Source organism: Hippocampus zosterae, chromosome 4 (genome assembly GCF_025434085.1).
Source record: "Hippocampus zosterae strain Florida chromosome 4, ASM2543408v3, whole genome shotgun sequence".
NCBI classification, from domain to species: Eukaryota; Metazoa; Chordata; class Actinopteri; order Syngnathiformes; family Syngnathidae; genus Hippocampus; species Hippocampus zosterae.
This window is the reverse complement of record NC_067454.1, coordinates 4347611-4365747: the sequence shown is the minus strand read 5'-3', so window position 1 is coordinate 4365747 and position 18137 is coordinate 4347611. Positions and strand designations below refer to the sequence as shown.

The 18137-nt window shown below is 43.8% G+C and overlaps 1 protein-coding gene across 2 annotated transcripts in view; it reads right to left on the bottom strand.

Moving 5' to 3' along the window:
* The window catches only part of LOC127598895 (protein kinase C-binding protein NELL1-like), a 137435-nt gene that overhangs the window by 72147 nt on the left and 47151 nt on the right, over nucleotides 1-18137 (bottom strand). For both annotated transcript variants that reach the window (XM_052062465.1, XM_052062466.1), the window contains 8 exons: nucleotides 17242-17338; nucleotides 13140-13212; nucleotides 12692-12774; nucleotides 8199-8333; nucleotides 6501-6603; nucleotides 5032-5105; nucleotides 2543-2642; nucleotides 808-936 (listed from right to left, as the gene is read on the bottom strand). In XM_052062465.1, coding sequence (XP_051918425.1) covers nucleotides 808-936; nucleotides 2543-2642; nucleotides 5032-5105; nucleotides 6501-6603; nucleotides 8199-8333; nucleotides 12692-12774; nucleotides 13140-13212; nucleotides 17242-17338 — 794 coding nt within the window. The remainder of the gene's footprint in view (nucleotides 1-807; nucleotides 937-2542; nucleotides 2643-5031; nucleotides 5106-6500; nucleotides 6604-8198; nucleotides 8334-12691; nucleotides 12775-13139; nucleotides 13213-17241; nucleotides 17339-18137) is intronic.

Sequence of the window (18137 nt, the reverse complement as noted above, 5' to 3'; positions counted from 1 at the left end):
TGTCTGCGGGGAAATCCCTAAATATGGGTAATGCCGCGGCACGCCGATTTACATTGTTGCTCCGACAATCAGCGTCTTGCCGTCCTCACTCAAAGGCTGTCGGACAATCTTGGACGGGAGCGCAGCTTTGGGTAAACCTCTTTAGCACGCAGATCAAGCGGCAGCAAACAGACTGAAAGGCTCCAGGCTCTCAGTGTGTTTCGAGGATTCGGTCCAGGGTGGCTCCAAACCAAAGACAACAGCAAAATAGCAAATGAGGAAAATCCTTCAATCTGGCCACTGGCATGGCCAAGCATCTCAATCAAGCGCAACCATTAGCTCCGTCACAAGAAGTCTGAGCCTCCGGAGCCCAGAGGCAAGGTTTTTCCTCAGCCAAGTCCAATAATCAGTAAACAGCAAGCACACTGACACCCTGAGATAAAAACGTTCCGGTTCGGCTGGATGACTTCAATGTGCCCACTTTTTAAGATTTTGTTCTGTTACGCAGTATCATGTGTGTGCTATTAAAGTACTAAAGGGGGATAGCCGGAAAATAGTTGAGATGGAGATTGAAGCTGGGGTGGGGCGGGGCGGGCGGTGGTGGGGTGGGGGCTGGAACAAGGCGCTAGTATATGATAACGATTCTTAAACTGTATTCTAACTGGTGCTTTGAGTTGGAAGCATGCAGATGAACAACAGTGTACTTTTCTTTCAGCCAAACAGCAGTTGAAACACTCTTAATTTGCAAATAGTTGACACGAGTCAGTCCTGGAGTTTCATCAGGGGGAAAAAAAAAACTAACAAAAAAAAAAAGAGTCTCCTCCTTACCTTCACAGTAAGTCGAATCCCCTTGAATGGAGGCAAAGCCACGCTTGCATTCACACTCCGCTTTCGTTTCCCTGTTTTTGCACAGAGAGTTTTCTCCACAGATGACCCCTTCTGCGCAGAAGTCATAACCTAAAAAAAAGAAGAGCAAGCTTTAAAAGTTTAGCGTGGTTTGCCATAAGTTGCCACACATCTGTCAGCAACTCTTACTTTGAGTGATCACATTTCATGCACAGCCGGAATGCAATACAATACATCGTTGTTTTGTATCGCGCTTCCGCGGCAGCTGTTAACAAAACGTTGAACATAAACTGAAGAGAATACAACAGAACATCCTTCCATTTTGAATATGCAGGAAAAAAACTAATTAAAACATCTGCTCTGATCTGAATTTTAACACGTGGTAAAAAATAGAGAAAATCAAAAACAATAAAAATGTTTTTAAAAAAAACAACAACAAAAGCAGAAAAAATATGAGCAGATCAAGCTTTAAAAAAATCAAAAGAATCAAAAAAAATCTAAAACAAAGCAAATCATACGTGAAAAGAAAATATTACAATTCGGGAAAAAAGAAGATGGACCAATTCAAAGATAAGAAAAATCAATCATGTCTAATAAAAAATTACTGAGTGCACCGCCACGACACGTTGCACGACTTCAAGGCGTGTCTAAATGAAGCGCGACCCATAATAAAATCAAACCAAATCCAATCAGATCTTTACACATGATCAATTACAACCACCGTCACGCAGGAGACTTAAAATCTAAACATGAGTCGCACTCGAGTTTGGAGCCAGCTTTAATTTGCGATCGCACTTGCCCCCCACATATTTCCCGATGCCAATTTCAACATTGTAAGTAAAAATGTCATCTCATAGTAATATCATCAACTCTTTCCGGTAGCCTCTATGGCAGCATGTCCAAAGTCCGGCCCGAATTTCATCCGGCCCTCGGCCCCTGTCATAAAATCAGTGCCGTCTGGCCCGCAGGTTGGTCGCAATGGAACACGTGTTGCATTGACTGAGGTCTCGTAGACTGGTGAGTGATGTTTCATAGAGTACTGCTTCCCTCTAGTGGCTAAATGAGTAATAGCATTCACTAAATGAGTAATAGCATTTAGACACTAGAGGGCATCACTCACGAGTTAACAAGACATCACTCCGTGTTTATATTGACTGATATGTCATATTTCAAATGATCCTTGCAGTTGTGGATATGTGTATCGCTTGTTCATTTCCCTGTTGTTCGAGTCAAAGGTTTTGTGACTATTGAAAAGTCATGGTGATACATTTTATGTTTCAAATCAATCAATTTGCACTCAGGAGACTTCTGTTTAAGAAAAAGTCAAGTGAATGAGCAGTTGCATGTGATATACCTGTTTCAAATGAACCAAAAGAAATTCTTAAGATTGTTGAAATTGAAATAAAAATGGAAATGTGAAACAGACTGGCTTACTAAAATTTGTTGAACAATATTGTTGTTCAATGTAAAGAATGTCAGCCAAGGTCGGCCCCCCGACATTTTACCACATAAAATCTGGCCCCCTTGGCAAAAAGTTTGGACACCCCTGCTCTATGGGAACTCAGCCAAGAAATATTCAGACCGGCTTGCAGAGAGTTGCTGCAAGGGTGCAAATTTTAGTCACATCACTAAATTTGTCTCTAAATTTTCGACGCTGCGAGGTTTGTGCACAAAGGGCTGAAATGAACACCCGAAACAGGCACGCTAAGAGACATACCTTGACAAACATTGCAGCATCTCCCGTCTCTCAATACCTGTTCACTTATGGAACAGTTGAGCTCCGGACAGGTTTCTGTCACTTTCACCATCAGGCCGTTCTGCAAATGAGAGTGCAGCATATAAAGTTGAGGGCAAAGTGAAATTGTTTTCTTTCTCTTGTGTCGTTCTCACTTTGATAAATGAACACCAATGTTTGTTGGCCGCCTTCCGCATGGACTTTTCCATTCGCAGAATTTTGCCTTGTATTATCTTCCCGTTCAACTCCGATTCTTCATCAAGAAAGCGCCGTGAAGGCGCTGTCATGTGCGACAACTTGCTCCTCGTTTTCATTTTATTTGTCAAATCGTATTTGACACCAGTAAGTAAACCCAGAACCTCTCGTCAAATCTGAATAGGCATAGACGCAACGAAATGGAATCAATCTGTGTGGAGAAGGAGTAAAAATCAGTAGCCTGATTCGATGATCTTTTCAGCTAAGCCCAAAACAGGTTGCCACAAAAATGAAGTTCAGACGTGAAATTCCCAACCTTCCCCCTTGATCCAGGTTTGGGAAGAGCACTCAAGCTCTCCATCTGCGCCCGATTTAGCGTAAACGCTAGTTTTCAGCCATTGTCTAAAGGCAGGTTTCGATAATAGCACAGTGAGACACATAAAACTTTAAAACCGCGATGACAGAAATAGGAAGCAAATAGGTAGGGCAATAAAACAGACAGGGGCGGCCCAGTGGTCGAGTGGTTAGCGTGTCGACCTCACAGTGCAGAGGTACAGGGTTCAATTCCCCCTCCGGCTTCCCTTTGTGGAGTTTGCATGTTAACCCTGGGTCTGCGTGGGTTTTCTCCTGGTACTCCGATTTTCCTTCCACATTCCAAAACATGCATGGCAGGCTGATTGAACACTTCAGAATCAGAATCATCTTTATTGGCCAAGTATGTAGAACACACAAGAAATTTGTCTCCGGTATAACACGCTGCACTAGTATCATCGTAAACAAGAAAATCATTGAACCATTTTAGAGTAACCAGTAGTTTTGTAGTACCATTTTGTGGTGCAAGAAGAGTGACTACGTCAGTGACTGTTTAAGGAGTTAATGGCTAGAGGGAAGAAGCTGTTTAAGTGTCTACTGGATTTGGTGCGCATGGATCTGTAGCGTCTGCCTGAGGGGAGTGGCTGGAAAAGGTGGTGGGCAGGGTGCGGGGGATCCAGGAGGATTTTCCGTGCCCTCGTCTTGATTCTTTCTGTGTGCAAGTCCTCAAGAGCGGGTAGGGCGGTGCCAACGATTCTCTCCGCCGTCCTAACTGTCCGTTGAAGTCGGATTTTGTCCTTTTTTGTGGCGGCCCCAAACCAAACCGTGATGGAAATTGAAATTATCCCAGAGTGTGAGTGTGAGCGTGGATGGTTGTTCGTCTGTGTGCGCCCTGTGATTGGTTGGCCACCGGGTTCAGGGTGCCTTCTGGGATAGCTCCAGCACCCCCCGCCACCCTTGTGAGGATAAAGCGGATTGGAAAATGGATGGATGGATAGATGGATGGATGGATGGGTTGGGTTACACACATTGAAATATTTTGCAGTCCGGACCTTCGCCCTGGGAAATCCCCTAAAACCATCCATCCATCCATCCATTTTCCGAACCACTTAATCCTAACCAGGGTCGCGGGGGGTGCTGGAGCCTATCCCAGCTGTCTTCGGGCAGTAGGCGGGGGACACCCTGAACTGGTTGCCAGCCAATCGCAGGGCACACAGAGACGAACAACCATTCGCACTCACACTCACAACTAGGTACAATTTAGAGTGTTCAAACAGCCTGCCACGCATGTTTTTGGAATGTGGGAGGAAACCGGAGCACCCGCAGAAAACCCACGCAGGCCCGGGGAGAACATGCAAACTCCACACAGGGAAGCCGGAGCTGGAATCGAACCCGGTACCTCTGCACTGTGAACCCGATGTGCTAACCACTGGACTACCGGGCCGCCCCACCCCTACAACCAGAGCCTTCCAAATTTAAATTGAAGATCTCGGCTTTACATTCACTCAAATTGTGGTTTGGCATTTTAAAGAATAATTCATGGTTCCAGAAATATTGTGTATGTCGTTCCTTGTAGGCACATATTCACCCACAATGCCAGTTTTGTCCATAAAAATGTGTCTTCACAGATAAACAAATGGCCTCCCTGTGAATAATACTCACCTCTGACCTTTGCTGAACATGAAGAATGCCTTTAATTAGAATCCAGTGCAGTGATAAAACAGCGGGTCAAAGCAGCTCTTTGTATTTCGGCATTCATTAGTTGTTTTTGTTTTAATTACCTGGCTTTTTGATCAAACGCAGGCAAACGAGCCGAGTCAATGGAAAACAAATGACTTCATGAATTCTACAACAAGGAGTCCGATACAAACGGTCCCTCCGCACACTCACGTGAGAAGACAAATGCAGCCTGGTGAACTGATTGCAACGTAAAAGGCGAGACAGAGCACCAAAAGAAGAGTTACCTTGCATTCCTTGCAGCTCCTGGATAAAAGGCGTTGGCCCTCAGACAAGACCTGGCCCATGTAACTGCATTTTGCTGTCGAGGGGGGGGGGTGGGGAGAAACACTCAATTTAGGCGGGAGAAAACTGAAATGTATTTAAAAAAGAAAAACAGGACCACGTTACGACATCCTAGTACTTTCAACAACAATGAACCCAATGAGCAATGCGTGATTGCACACCAACATGGTTTTAAGGCAAACACAGCCGGTTAATTCAGTCAGGAAAATGACTTGTCCTTGGCAAGCGGGCCTCGGCAGGGGGGTGGGGTGAAATGTAAAAACTGCATTAAGAATACAACAGACGAAATGCTTCTACATATTCCTCTGGCAATAAAAGCAGAAATAGAAAATGAAGCCTATCGTATGAAGTCCTGCTTTCCTTCTCCCCCGGGTGCAGGGCCACGGAGCTCACGCTTGCGACTCTGGAACATAATTCTCTTGTTTGCCCGTGCTGGATTTGTGATGTTCAGATGGGAAGAAGAGGAGGAAGACCGGGCATGCGGAGGGATGAGAGGGAAAGGAATAGTGAGTCTGGGATTATTAAATCTATGCAGAAGGGATTGCCAGGTTTGCAAGAACAGCAAGATACACGGCCGGCGATAGATTTTGGAGCGTTTACCAAACACGTATTCGATATTCTTGAACTACAGTTGTCTAGTGCCCATCCGCCAAGATGTTTTTGCCCCCACACTTGAGGCATGGATCTCAAAAATGGTGCTGCTGTTAAATCCAGCTTCTTTCACCTTAGGCAGGTGGAGAAAGTAAAGTCTCTCCTTTCTCAAGAAACAGCCTTTGTCACATCCCGGCTGGATTACTGTCATGCACTTTATTTTGGAGTCAGCCAGTCCTCCATGAAGTCCTCCATGAAGCGTCTCCAGTTGGTCCAGAATGCTGCTGCTCGCCTCCAGACTGGTACTCGTTAAGAGGGAGCACATAATTCCTACTCTGGCGTCCCTTCACTTGCTCCAATACAGTTTAGAGTTCTTTATAAGATCCGAATATGTGTTTTTAAATTCGCAGGATTAATTGATGGGTGCTTCAATGTTGGCCCGTACGAGTCCTGAATATTTTATTTTTTTGTGTGTGGCGTTATGTAATCCAGTGACATATCGTAAAACGTGTACATATTTATAAATAATAAGAGCCGAATGAGGACGCTGGGTCAACAGGCACACAAATGCGCGAGGAGGAAGTGTGCAAATGTGTTTCATCCAGAAAAAAAGGAGCTAAACGAATCTTTTGACATCAAATTAAATTGGGGGAATTGTAGTTTACTCTATTCCACCATTCCGCATTAGTTAGTGACCTTTTGTTTAATACTCAAAAAATACTCAATAAAAAAAAACAAAAAACGGTGTGGTGTGTCGGGGTTGCCGCCATATCGCTTTACCCCTGACGAAGCGTGCGGTATGTCTGCGATGTGTACTCACGTCTGCATTTCTTACAGCAGGTCCCATCCACGTGTACTGGCAATGAGTCCTCTGAGCAATTTGTTGGCGGACAGAAAATCCTGCGGCACTCTACCACTCCATTCTGGAAGAAAATTTTTAACAGAGAGAAAAAAAAAAAGTTCGAATAATAAAATGAGTAAAACGCAATTATTTTCTGGGAACATGAGTTTGCACCGGAGAGTTGGCAACCTACTTTTAAACGGCAAAATACAGCACATATTAACTATTTATGTATATTTTAAAAAGGAGATTAATGGCTGACACTCAATTTGTAATTATTATAGGCTTGGTGCTAACCAAGTTATTGCGACAAAGGAAAAACGACACATAAGTAATAACATGTTTATTTTCTCAACATGGGGGCGTGCACGTTTGATTTTAATCATGTTTTAATTATATATATATATATATATATATATATTATACTGCGCCATGAAGAGTAAAACAAATCAAGTTTGATTCATACATGAGATTCACTTTTAATTCTTCTATTGTTCGATTGATTTTCCTTTGCAACTACAAAACCAAGTATTCCGCTGTAGTCTGTTTTTGCTAAAAACATCACACATGTAAGCCAAACATGCAAGATCTTACAACTTACCCAAAACTGGACAACCAAACAAAATGGAAATACATTTAGAAGTGATGTGCGCTAGTTTGTACAGAGGCAGTTCACAGATCTTCAAACATTTGTTCAGAATATAAATTGCTCTTTTAAGGATTGCACTCTGGCTGCCGTACAAAAAAAAAACGCCTTTTGTATTTTACCCGATTAGTGTCGGCACTGTGAGCCAAAAATCGGATCTGTGGCATGAAAAACAAATATCCTCAATATATTATGCTTCCCCTTTCATTTTTTTGGGTGGGGAAATAAGGTCAGAGGCGTGATTCAAACCCACAACCTTAGACTGTGATGCGGACACCTAGCCTAGCCTAGCCACTTGCGCTTTGCGCCTAGCCACATTGCGCTTTCAAAACATGAAAACAAGTGTGACACCACAATACACCGACAACGTTCAAGCGCTTTTGTCGCAAAACACTTACCCCAAAATTAATCACGGCGTCAAGAACAAGTTAAAATTTTTAGCATCGGCACAAAAGCGGTGCGCAGCACTTAAATCGGACCGAATGACCAGCCGCTTCTGCGTTGGCTAGCCTGGTGTAAACATCGACTCTCTTAACTGATTCATCGATCAGTGCTGACGGATGAATAAAGAAACGTAGTTGTCAGAGATCCCGGAGGAGTGACGTGAGTTTTGAAGCTGATGCGTCTTCATTTTCATGACTCATTGGAACTAATTTCCCCGGGATAGCGCGCATGTGGCAAAGTGGTCCATACAGAGGAGCAAATCGCACCAACTCAATTCTCCCCAATCCTTGCTCTCTCGCGATACTGTAAATCGCATTCCCAAGGGCTCTCGGTGGCCTGATTCAACACGTTTTAAAGTCTTGGCTAGCGTGCGTGTGAGCAGACGGGGAGGCTAATTAGAGGGAGATTATCGGGGTGCCGCCCGGAAGCGGCAACGGTATCGGATTTGGCGAAGCAGGCTAGCAGCAATGCTAGCAGTGTTGCGTTAAATATATTCAAATGATGTTGTTGTTGTTGTTGTTTTTAAACGAAGCGTGATCATTTTGTACCAGAGATTTTCCCCTTCACGAGACAAGAGTAACACTCACCTTACATGCACAGTTCCTGCAATTTTGTGGCTCCGCCCACAGCTCCTTATCTCTGTAGACTAGGCCGTTGGCACTGCAGGTCTTCTCGCAGTGACATCCCTCAAGCTGGGTCAGTCTGGACTCGGCGTAATTTAGCTGGAAATGACCATAAAATCACCAGTCACAAAAGTCAATCAAAAAGTCGAACAGCGCCAGAACAGCGCGTTAACCCCTCCAGCCTGCTCCGTGGCCCTCTGGAATGCCCACTTTTGTTCAGAGCGCTGCTCCACTGGGAGCCAGTCATTAGAGGAAGAATAATAAGACATCTTCATTCAGCTCACACTTCACACCGTAGGCTAGAAGCTACAGTAAAAAAAAATAAAAAAGAAAGACTGCAGACAGAGACTCGAGATCCTGGCGAACCCTCCTTTCACTCTTCCGACGTTCTTCCCAGTTTGTTTCATTCCCAATTCTCTTGATGCTGGTCCTTCAACTTTGATGCCTCTCTGACATCCGCCAAAGAACTATTTGGTGGTGATACAAATGATTCCCGATTGAAAGAAATGAAAAGGAAAGACGACCGGGTCTGACTGCTAATATTTTTTTACGTTTATTACATTCGTTCCGACCAAGATTAAATAAGCGCTGTATAGAAAAACTGGGGCGGCCCGGTAGTCCAGTGGTTAGCACGTCAGCTTCACAGAGCAGAGGTACCGGGTTCGATTCCAGCTCCGGCCTCCCTGTGTGGAGTTTGCATGTTCTCCCCGGGCCTGCGTGGGTTTTCTCCGGGTGCTCCGGTTTCCTCCCACATTCCAAAAAATATGCATGGCAGGCTGATTGAACACTCTAAATTGTCCCTAGGTGTGAGTGTGAGCGTGGATGGTTGTTCGTCTATGTGTGCCCTGCGATTGGCTGGCCCCCGCCTACTGCCCGGAGACAGCTGGGATAGGCTCCAGCACCCACCGCGACCCTCGTGAGGATCAAGCGGCTCGGAAGATGGATGGATGGATGGATAGAAAAACTGTAGTTTGAGTGTTAAAATACACCCGTCACAGTTTTCAGAAGTACCACCATATTTTTTTTCCCTTCCTTTAAAATGTCGACTTCTCTGCGGTTCCTTGTAAATTGAAATATTCCTGCTTATTTTTCTTCACTTGCGGATATGTTGTTAGGGTCGCCGACGAAGATTTATGATGCTTCACCCGACAGAAGTCAATGTTTTAAATTACACGGATGAAAGGAAAATGTGGTGGATCCATGCAAGCAGGACCGGAGTGGGACTCATTTTCAGCGCTGAAGTTTCAAGACTCAGACCGGCCTACTTTACACGACCTTTTAATGAAGATATACAACTTTAACCTAACTCGCGCATCAATCTAAAAGAATTCATCATTCCCTCCAGTAGTATTCAGTGTTTATTTGCACAAGTTTGAAAACAACTGACCAATAGGCAAGTATAACATATCATGGGAGAAGACACTTTACACTTAACAAGGCAGATTTATTCAACGCCGTTAGCAAAGAAACCATTCGGTAGCTAACGCGGCACTTTGTGTTTGCGCTCTTATTTCAAAGCCCTCTGCACCACTTAGGTGCTCGACTTAGCGGATTGATGCTAACTTTACGATTGCGCGGAGGCTTTCTCGTGTGCTTTGGTCTTGTTAAATGTAACAAGTGTGACTGTTAGGCCACCTTTATGCGCCAGTTTGTACAGAGAGGCTGTAATGTAGTTAGCAAGTTTCTAGTCGTGTTGAAAAAAAAAATGGATCCCCGGATTCGTGGGCCAGAGTAAATTAATTCTATGGGCTGGGGAAGTGGTACGGGCAGCGCATACAGCAGCTCAGACCACTGGGTAATCCCCAGAATGTCCAGATTTACAGCTGCATGCAAGAAGAACTTGTCTTCCAACAGGAAAGTCTCAACGTGTCTTTATCCAACTTTTAAATTGTAAAAATATGGTGAAATGAAGGTGTGTTGAGGCTTTTTAGAAATCTGCTCTCAATTGATTTATCGTTTGTTTTCAAAGACTATCGGACCTAGCTACCTGATTTACCGTACATACTTATAAAACATTCATTCATTCATTCATTCATCTTCCGAGCCGCTTGATCCTCACTAGCTTTGCTGCAACACTCCAGTTCTTTGCCCTTCTTTTGGCATTGGTGGGCATTAACTCATGCAAATTAGGTCCAGCTGGCCCAAACCTGCCATTTACGAGAAAATGAAATTACCAACACCAGTGCGAACAGTTGAACAAGTTGGGAAAGATTGGTGAATCGTTGGGAACACATTGACCAAAGTCATGCCTCGGATGATTTCCACATCGTCGGATGAATTTGGTGCGAAAGACTCACTTCTTTCCGTCTTAACTGAGATACCGTTCAGAAATCTAACCTGAATAAGAAAACTGGACTGAACGATGAAGGTCAATTAGGAAACGATAGGCTGAGCATCCCTCAGTCTACCCCGGCTTCTCCTGTGAGAGCCACTTTTTGCCACAAGGTCAAGAAAGTGGGGACTTGACATAAAATGATGGATTATTCTAAGTGAGGGAAAGCGAGCAAGAGAGAGGAAAGAGAGAGACAGACGGAGAAAGAAATTCTAGATGCCACTGAACTATTGCACTTGGTTTTGGCTACTGGACGTCTGTGTCAGCTGTGAGCTTTCAAAAGCGGCCACGTCAAAGCCCAAAACAAAAGACACACATTTGCAACGCAGAGCATCAGCCCTGAGGCGCCACAGAGGAAATCGCTATCCGGGATATCGTGAGCAGTACCGACTGGCGGTGGTATCACACAAGTCAGAAGCTAATAGACGTGTGCCTCCAGTGGTTGAGACACGAGGCAGCGACTCGTAAAAAAAAATAGAAATAAAAAATGACGGAATGATAGATCGCTCTTCAATCCGCACACTTCGGGTGTGTTCAATAGTCTGAGTGTGTGATATTTCTTTGTCCATTGAACATAAACGATACATGCAAATGTCAAGGGAATCGATATACAATGATTAGAGTCACTCTTTCTCGTACACCACAACCAAGTAAGAAAAGATTCACCTCTTGGTGAACTCTTGCTGTTCCATCACTGAAAGGCAAGGAGACATTTTGGGGGAGTGCAGATGACCGGATCCTCCCCGCTGGGACTTGTATGAACCAATCGGGTGGCAAAGTGGTGCGTGTATGAATTTAAAAGGTGAATGTGTCAACAGAGCAGGATGGTAAACGTTCATCAGAAAAGAGTTTGGACTCATGTATTGTGTATTATTTTGTCAGAGACGCCAAATTTAAAAGGCTGCTAAAAATCCAAAGATGGCAGCGCCTTGGATAGTTGCGCTGGCTCACGATAAGAGAGCAAACAATGACAAACGCAGTTCTACAGTAGAGTGACTTAGAATCCAGTCAACGCATTCGGGAACTGCACAAAATGTGTTTTTGGTGGGAAGCCGTAAATGGAAAACTATGGCCCTGTAGTTACGGGAGAGCTCACTGGAACTGAATGTGAATAAAACCAACGAGCTGTGCTGTGGGGGAGGCCAGACCCGTTGACCGCATCTACTCCGTAGTTTTTGATATCTTGGGATGGAGACCGACTTTCGTCTTCCATGCAGAAAAATGGATGAGCTTTACACAAAGGATCAGCACTGCATGTTTTAAGGCACGTGTGTCAAACTCATTTTTGCCGCGGGCCTGATTTTACGGTTTCCCTTGGAGGGCCGTTATGACATATAAAGAAGTCAAGAATAACGTTTTGTTCAACTATTGTTTAAGTTACTGTCATGAGGGTTTTGGTAACAAAAAAAAATCCATGAGAATTTAAAATTTTGGTAGACATTTTAAAAAGGATCATGGAAGTCGACATGTTTGAGCTGCTTTCGTGGGCCGCATAAAATGATGTGGCGGGCCAGATCCGGCCCCCGGGCCTTGCCTTTGACACCAGTGTTTTAAGGGAGTTTTCACATCGGACAGAACATCAAAACGGTGCATCGCGGTCCCTCATTGAGCACGTTCTCAGATTTAGCGTCACATCCTTCCAATACAAAGCAAAGGAACAAACACGGCAGCATGATCAAACAAGCAGTAAACATCCCTAATGTCTCTCAGACTTCTCTCACTGCCCTGAACATTCACACGGTACAAAAGGAAGCAGTCTGCCTCGCCAAGGACTTGTCACATCCCTTCATCACTCTTTTAAGTGCCTCCCTTCAGGCGAACCATTGCGTGTACATCTGGCCAAAAAGAAAACTTGCAACGACTCCTCTTATTCCGCGTGTCACGACGGCAAGAATGTTTACCCTTTTTAGCTGTATGCGCTTTTATGTATTTGAAGTACGAATGTTTTGTGTTCTCCCAAGCTGAGACAAAAGTCAATTCATGACAGTAGGGGAAAAACACATTTTTTGTTCTTTGTTTTGCGGTGTGTTGTAGATTTCAGTAAAAATCGAGTGTGTTTTATGTACAGTCTGGTGAGCTATAATGGATGTGTGTCTTTTCGGGAGGCAAAATTGATTGTTCTTACCTTGAGGGTCATCTTGGCAAGTAGATCCTGCAGGTCCATAATGCCTTGCACCAGGCTCAAGAAATCACTGCAGGTTGGGCAGGCTGAAAGAAAAGAGTGCATGAACACAGCCGAAAAAGATAAAAGCATGCAACTGATGGTGCAATTTAGACACAGATCAATAGTCAACAAAACACACGTCTCGGTTGCATTGTTTTTGGCTTGTGGGAGCGATCGGCCTAATAGACAATCTAGAAGTATGTGCGATCTTATGATAAAGGCTTTGGATCTCAATTTGAAAACACGGCGGGAGACTACCATGGGGAAATTAGCATACGTGAAGAAGATTTTTCCACTTCAAAATTATATTGATGACCACCATCATATCAAAGTCCAGTTTTGTCAAGGCAAGAGTTCATGAAACACAAATGTAATATACGGTCCGTTTATGTTTCATCGAGACACTTACTGCGGTTAAGGTTTGGGCACTGACTGATGTAGCCGTTGGGAGCAAAAACAAACTTCACATCCTGGATAATGCCCTGACAAGACAGAAAGAGAGAGATCCACGGATTAGATTTTCTTTTTCTTTCCCGCCCCCCACTATTGATCCATCAGGTCCCCCTTTGCTTGATGTTTATCAGTAGGCATCTTCACATGTCAGATGTTGAGTTTCATGTTTAGATCAAATAATTTGCTGCAAATGAAACACAATGCTCGCCACAGGCCCAACAGAACATGGAGCTCATTTGCATGACACAGGGCCACCGCCACCACAAATGAAGCTACTTTCAGCACGACAACGAGGGTGTGTGATATCGCTCTTGATGATGCAGGGTATTTCGGTGAAAAGCATTTCAAGGACATGTTTTTAAGACACCCGGGATCTGTTTTAAATGGTGAAAAAAAAACATCAGATAACGTCTTTAAAGCCCTCCTCAAAACTCACTTGTATTCTTTGGCGTTCGACTCAGCATGACTTAGATTTGTTCTTGATTTTACTGCTTGGTGCTTTCTACCGCCTTTATGGCCGATTCGTCTTACTGTTTATTGTGTATGTTAAATCGCTCCATGTACAGCACTTTGTATGCAGCGATGGCTGTTTGAAAGTGCTCTAGAAATACTCTTGACTTGACTTGACTTGACTTAAGTACACACGCATCACGTTCCGAATTTGAAATCTCCTCAAAATGTGTCAATACAATGCAGCACTCCTTGAAAATAAAATGAAGGAAAAAGTACTTTGCTGTACATATTTAGTGCATCTATGACTGACCAGATGCTGACCATTCTGCCGATCATCATGAATGACACATCCAGCAGTACATGGCTCCTAAATTAGGAGCTATTATGACAACCACAGGGAACAAACTTGGGGTGGGGTGGGGTGGGGTGGAGGGGGGGCGACATCTTTTGGGAAAACCAATCTTGTAAATCCCCCTCAAGCAAATTTGCCCTTAAAATGGGCTGCTAGAAACATTAAAATGTGTTATTTCAGCCACTTGCCACCGACCTTCCCTTGCTTGAGATTTCTCAAAACTCACTTGTATTCTTTGGCGTTCGACTCAGCATGACTTAGATTTGTTCTTGATTTTACTGCTTGATGCTTTCTACCGCCTTTATTACCGATTCGTCTTACTGTTTATTGTGTATGTTAAATTGCTCCATGTACAGCACTTTGTATGCAGCGATGGCTGTTTGAAAGTGCTCTAGAAATACTCTTGACTTGACTTGACTTAGATTTGTTCTTGATTTTACTGCTTGGTGCTTTCTACCGCCTTTATTACCGATTCGTCTTACTGTTTATCGTGTATGTTAAATCGCTCCATGTAGAGCACTTTGTATGCAGCGATGGCTGTTTGAAAGTGCTCGAGAAATACTGTTGACTTGACTTGAAATCCATTCACATTGCATTTGCGTGGCATTGATGCAAGCAACACCGTGCCACTTTATCTTGAGGGAAGAGCCACGAGATGAACAGAATGGCAGCAAGGATTGAGACCTCACACACACACACATTTAGACTGCACTTTTCCCTAGACTTGCATTGGGCCCACTGACTCAATATACTGTGAAATCGTAATGAATACTGTTCAGGGAACTAAATTATAGCGCGTGGGTCATACAAGACACAGGTGTGCTTCTACTGTCCAATAATAATAAGACGGTATTACCTCTAGCCACGTGTTCTAATATAAGAATCCTTTTCATATCGGGTAATTTCATCGCTCGCGGTAGAGATGCAGAAACCTACCCGCAGAAAACCCTCATAAGAAAACAGCACGTAGCCGCACAAGAGTCCCTGAGCCAAGATTCTAGCCTCTCGGCAATGAGGCATGCCATCGAACCTCGTCCCCGCCGTGCTGGCCTGTCGATTAAATCATGAAGAACATTTGTAATGTAAGTATCCAATTTCAATCTCTAAATGTGTGGGCGACTAAATGTGTTTTAAGTCATACTGTGGCTATTAAGAGACCTGCTGAGCTGAACACACCAAAAAATAAATAAAAAATGTACCGGTAATAATTTTCTCTCCGTGTTATGCATTAGGGCTGACAGTACTAGCCATCACCATTAAAAGTTTGACACTGTAGAAACTTTAAATACGATCCCCTGTTGAGCAGAGATAGCTCAAACTAAACTCGGGGGCTGTGATTCACCTAATTGTGACGTTTGAAAAATGTGAGTGAAATAATTTGGATTTTCATGTTATTCATCCGACACTGATGTGAACCAGTTGGCAGAAACAGTAGTTCTTTAATTAAATCTTAATATCATTGCTACAGTCATGGCCTGATTTACCAAAAAGTTTGTGATTCAACAAGGGACGCAAACTTGATTGCTTGATGGTGACGTATCAGATCTGATCTACTTGCGGGGAAGAAAATGGAGATTGGCTTCTTCAAAGATATGGTATATCTATTATTCGAAATATATTTGTATACAGAAAATGTTTACTACAAGCCCTCTGTTATGTTTACTTTTAACTAATGTATATTTGGAACCGTGAGTCGCCGCTTGGAATTGAAATGGATTTCAATGGGACAGGAGAAGTGAACCAATCTCTTTTTTCGTCAATGGATGCTACAGCTTCTTGTTGACTTTGAAACTTAGCTTGTAGCCAACGTGTGCACATTTTGAGCATGACGTCTCTGATCCACTGGTTAAAGGACATTTTGATTCTCTCCTCTTTCATCTCAAACCGCTTCAAACAACAAAGCGTGTGATGGAAAAGTGGTTAGGACTGCACGACTGTCCGTGTTTTATGTTATGTGTTGTGTTTATTATTTTACTTTATGTTAACTGTTTTGTAAAGCGCTTTGTTACAGCTGCCGCTGTTGTGAAAGCGCTATATAAATCAGCATGTATTGTATTGTATTGTATTGTATTGTATTGTATTGTATTGTAATGAATTGTGTGGATGTAAGAACTCATTTTTACGCACATGAAATCCATTTTAAAATGAAACCGAATACCATGGATATGTTCATTCCAGCCACCCCACCCCCAAAAAACAAAAATCCGTATTGTATCAAAACAAAATGTGAGCTAATAATTAAAAAAAAATGTAAAAAAAATAAAAGTTTCATCTAGACAAAATTTTGGCTTGCAAAAACAAGACCAAACAACAACTTCAAACAAACAAACCAAAAAAAAAATCAATGTGCCACTGCAATAGGATCTCTTTTTGATGTATTATATAACACAATCTGACCAGCTCATCTGCAATTGAGGAATTTTTAATATGTCAGAACTAATAGCGGCACAGTGAACTTTTTGACACTCTTTGCAGCACACTGAGCAACAGGTTCAGGATTCAAGGTGTTACAAGCACACCTGTCAGCCAACCTGTCAACCCCGACCATCGAAAAGCCGCAGAGGAAATTTCCACTTTTCTACCGTCACTTCACACCAACCGGTTTCCACGCCATCTGTCTCTTTGCTGACAATGACTTTTAAGCGATCCTTGCGCGCGGAGCGGCAACATTTCAAGCACGAAACCAAAACCGCGGGTAGGAAATTGCTGAATCTTTCAAGACCAGGAGCTTTCTTCAAGTAGAAGGGTCCTCTTAACGTCTACAAAGAGGTGAATGAGGAGCAGGCGGAGGGAGCCGAGACGGCGGCCTTCAGATTCCGAGCAACATCATTTACACCACAGTGGAGAGTGGAGGCTAATCAATATGTAGGAGGGAGGAAAAAAAACGTCTATTGATTGAGTGGGCAGGGATGTGGTTTCAACAAGAACAAAATCATATCTCTGACACAATCTGGCATGTCCTTTTGGCTGCTCTGAGCACATGCTGCAGGGTGAGAAAATGAGCAGTGATTAAAGATCGACATTGTAATGAGCTTGGGAATAAACGTTTCAAAGCACACACTGCGCTGGATGCGGCTCCTCTTGAAGCCCCCCCCCCTCGGTACTTCTTCTTGTGTCTTCTACCGGGCTCCCTTTTTACTTCCAAGCCCAGTGCAAATCTGCCCAATTATCCCAGGCAACTTTAAATGTGAAGCACGTTAAGCCCCAACGAGGGAATTGCAGCACTGTGGATGCGTCTTCGTCCGAGTCTCACCTTGAACAGGCCGTGTTTGTGGCCGTGCTGGCCCAGCCAAACGCCGCTTCCCGGCGTGAGTTCCATCTGAGGAGGGTCGATCACGCGCTCATAAATCCTGTCAAGACAAAAGACAAACAAACAAAAAATTGGAAGTGAATATCTCGCACCACAGTGTCGAGTAAATCACCCGTAAAAAGCATTTTACGTGTTCATAATGCGGTTCACCCGAATCGCATGAGCACCATGTATCACGCTGTCCAACCCTTTTTTTCCCAAAGATATTTTAATGTTTTCGTGGTAATTCTGTTTCTTTGAATTAGCTCTAGTTCAAGAGAAATCTGATTTGTGACCGTTTTTTTTTTCTTATTTGTGACCATTTTTTGATTGACGATACATTTAGGGGTATTAAAAATTCATTCATTCATTCATTCAAGGCTTGATCCTCACTAGGGTCGCGGGGGGTGCTGGAGCCTATCCCAGCTGTCTCCGGGCAGTAGGCGGGGGACACCCTGAATCGGTTGCCAGCCAATCGCAGGGCACACAGAAACGAACAACCATTCGCACTCGCACTCACACCAATTTTAGAGTGTTCAATCAGCCTACCACGCATGTTTTTGGAATGTGGGAGGAAACCGGAGCACCCGGAGAAAACCCACGCAGGCCCGGGGAGAACATGCAAACTCCACACAGGGAGGCCGGAGCTGGAATCGAACCCGGTACCTCTGCACTGTGAAGCCGACGTGCTAACCAGTGGACTACCGGGCCGCCCGGGTATTAAAAATGACATTATCTAATAAAAGTGAAGCAACATTGTCGTCTACTGCTCACGTTGACCCGATTTTCTGAATTCTTGCTTGATTTGCATATAGAAGGCTCTCTGCAAGATGCATTGGCCTGTTTCTCATTGCATCAAA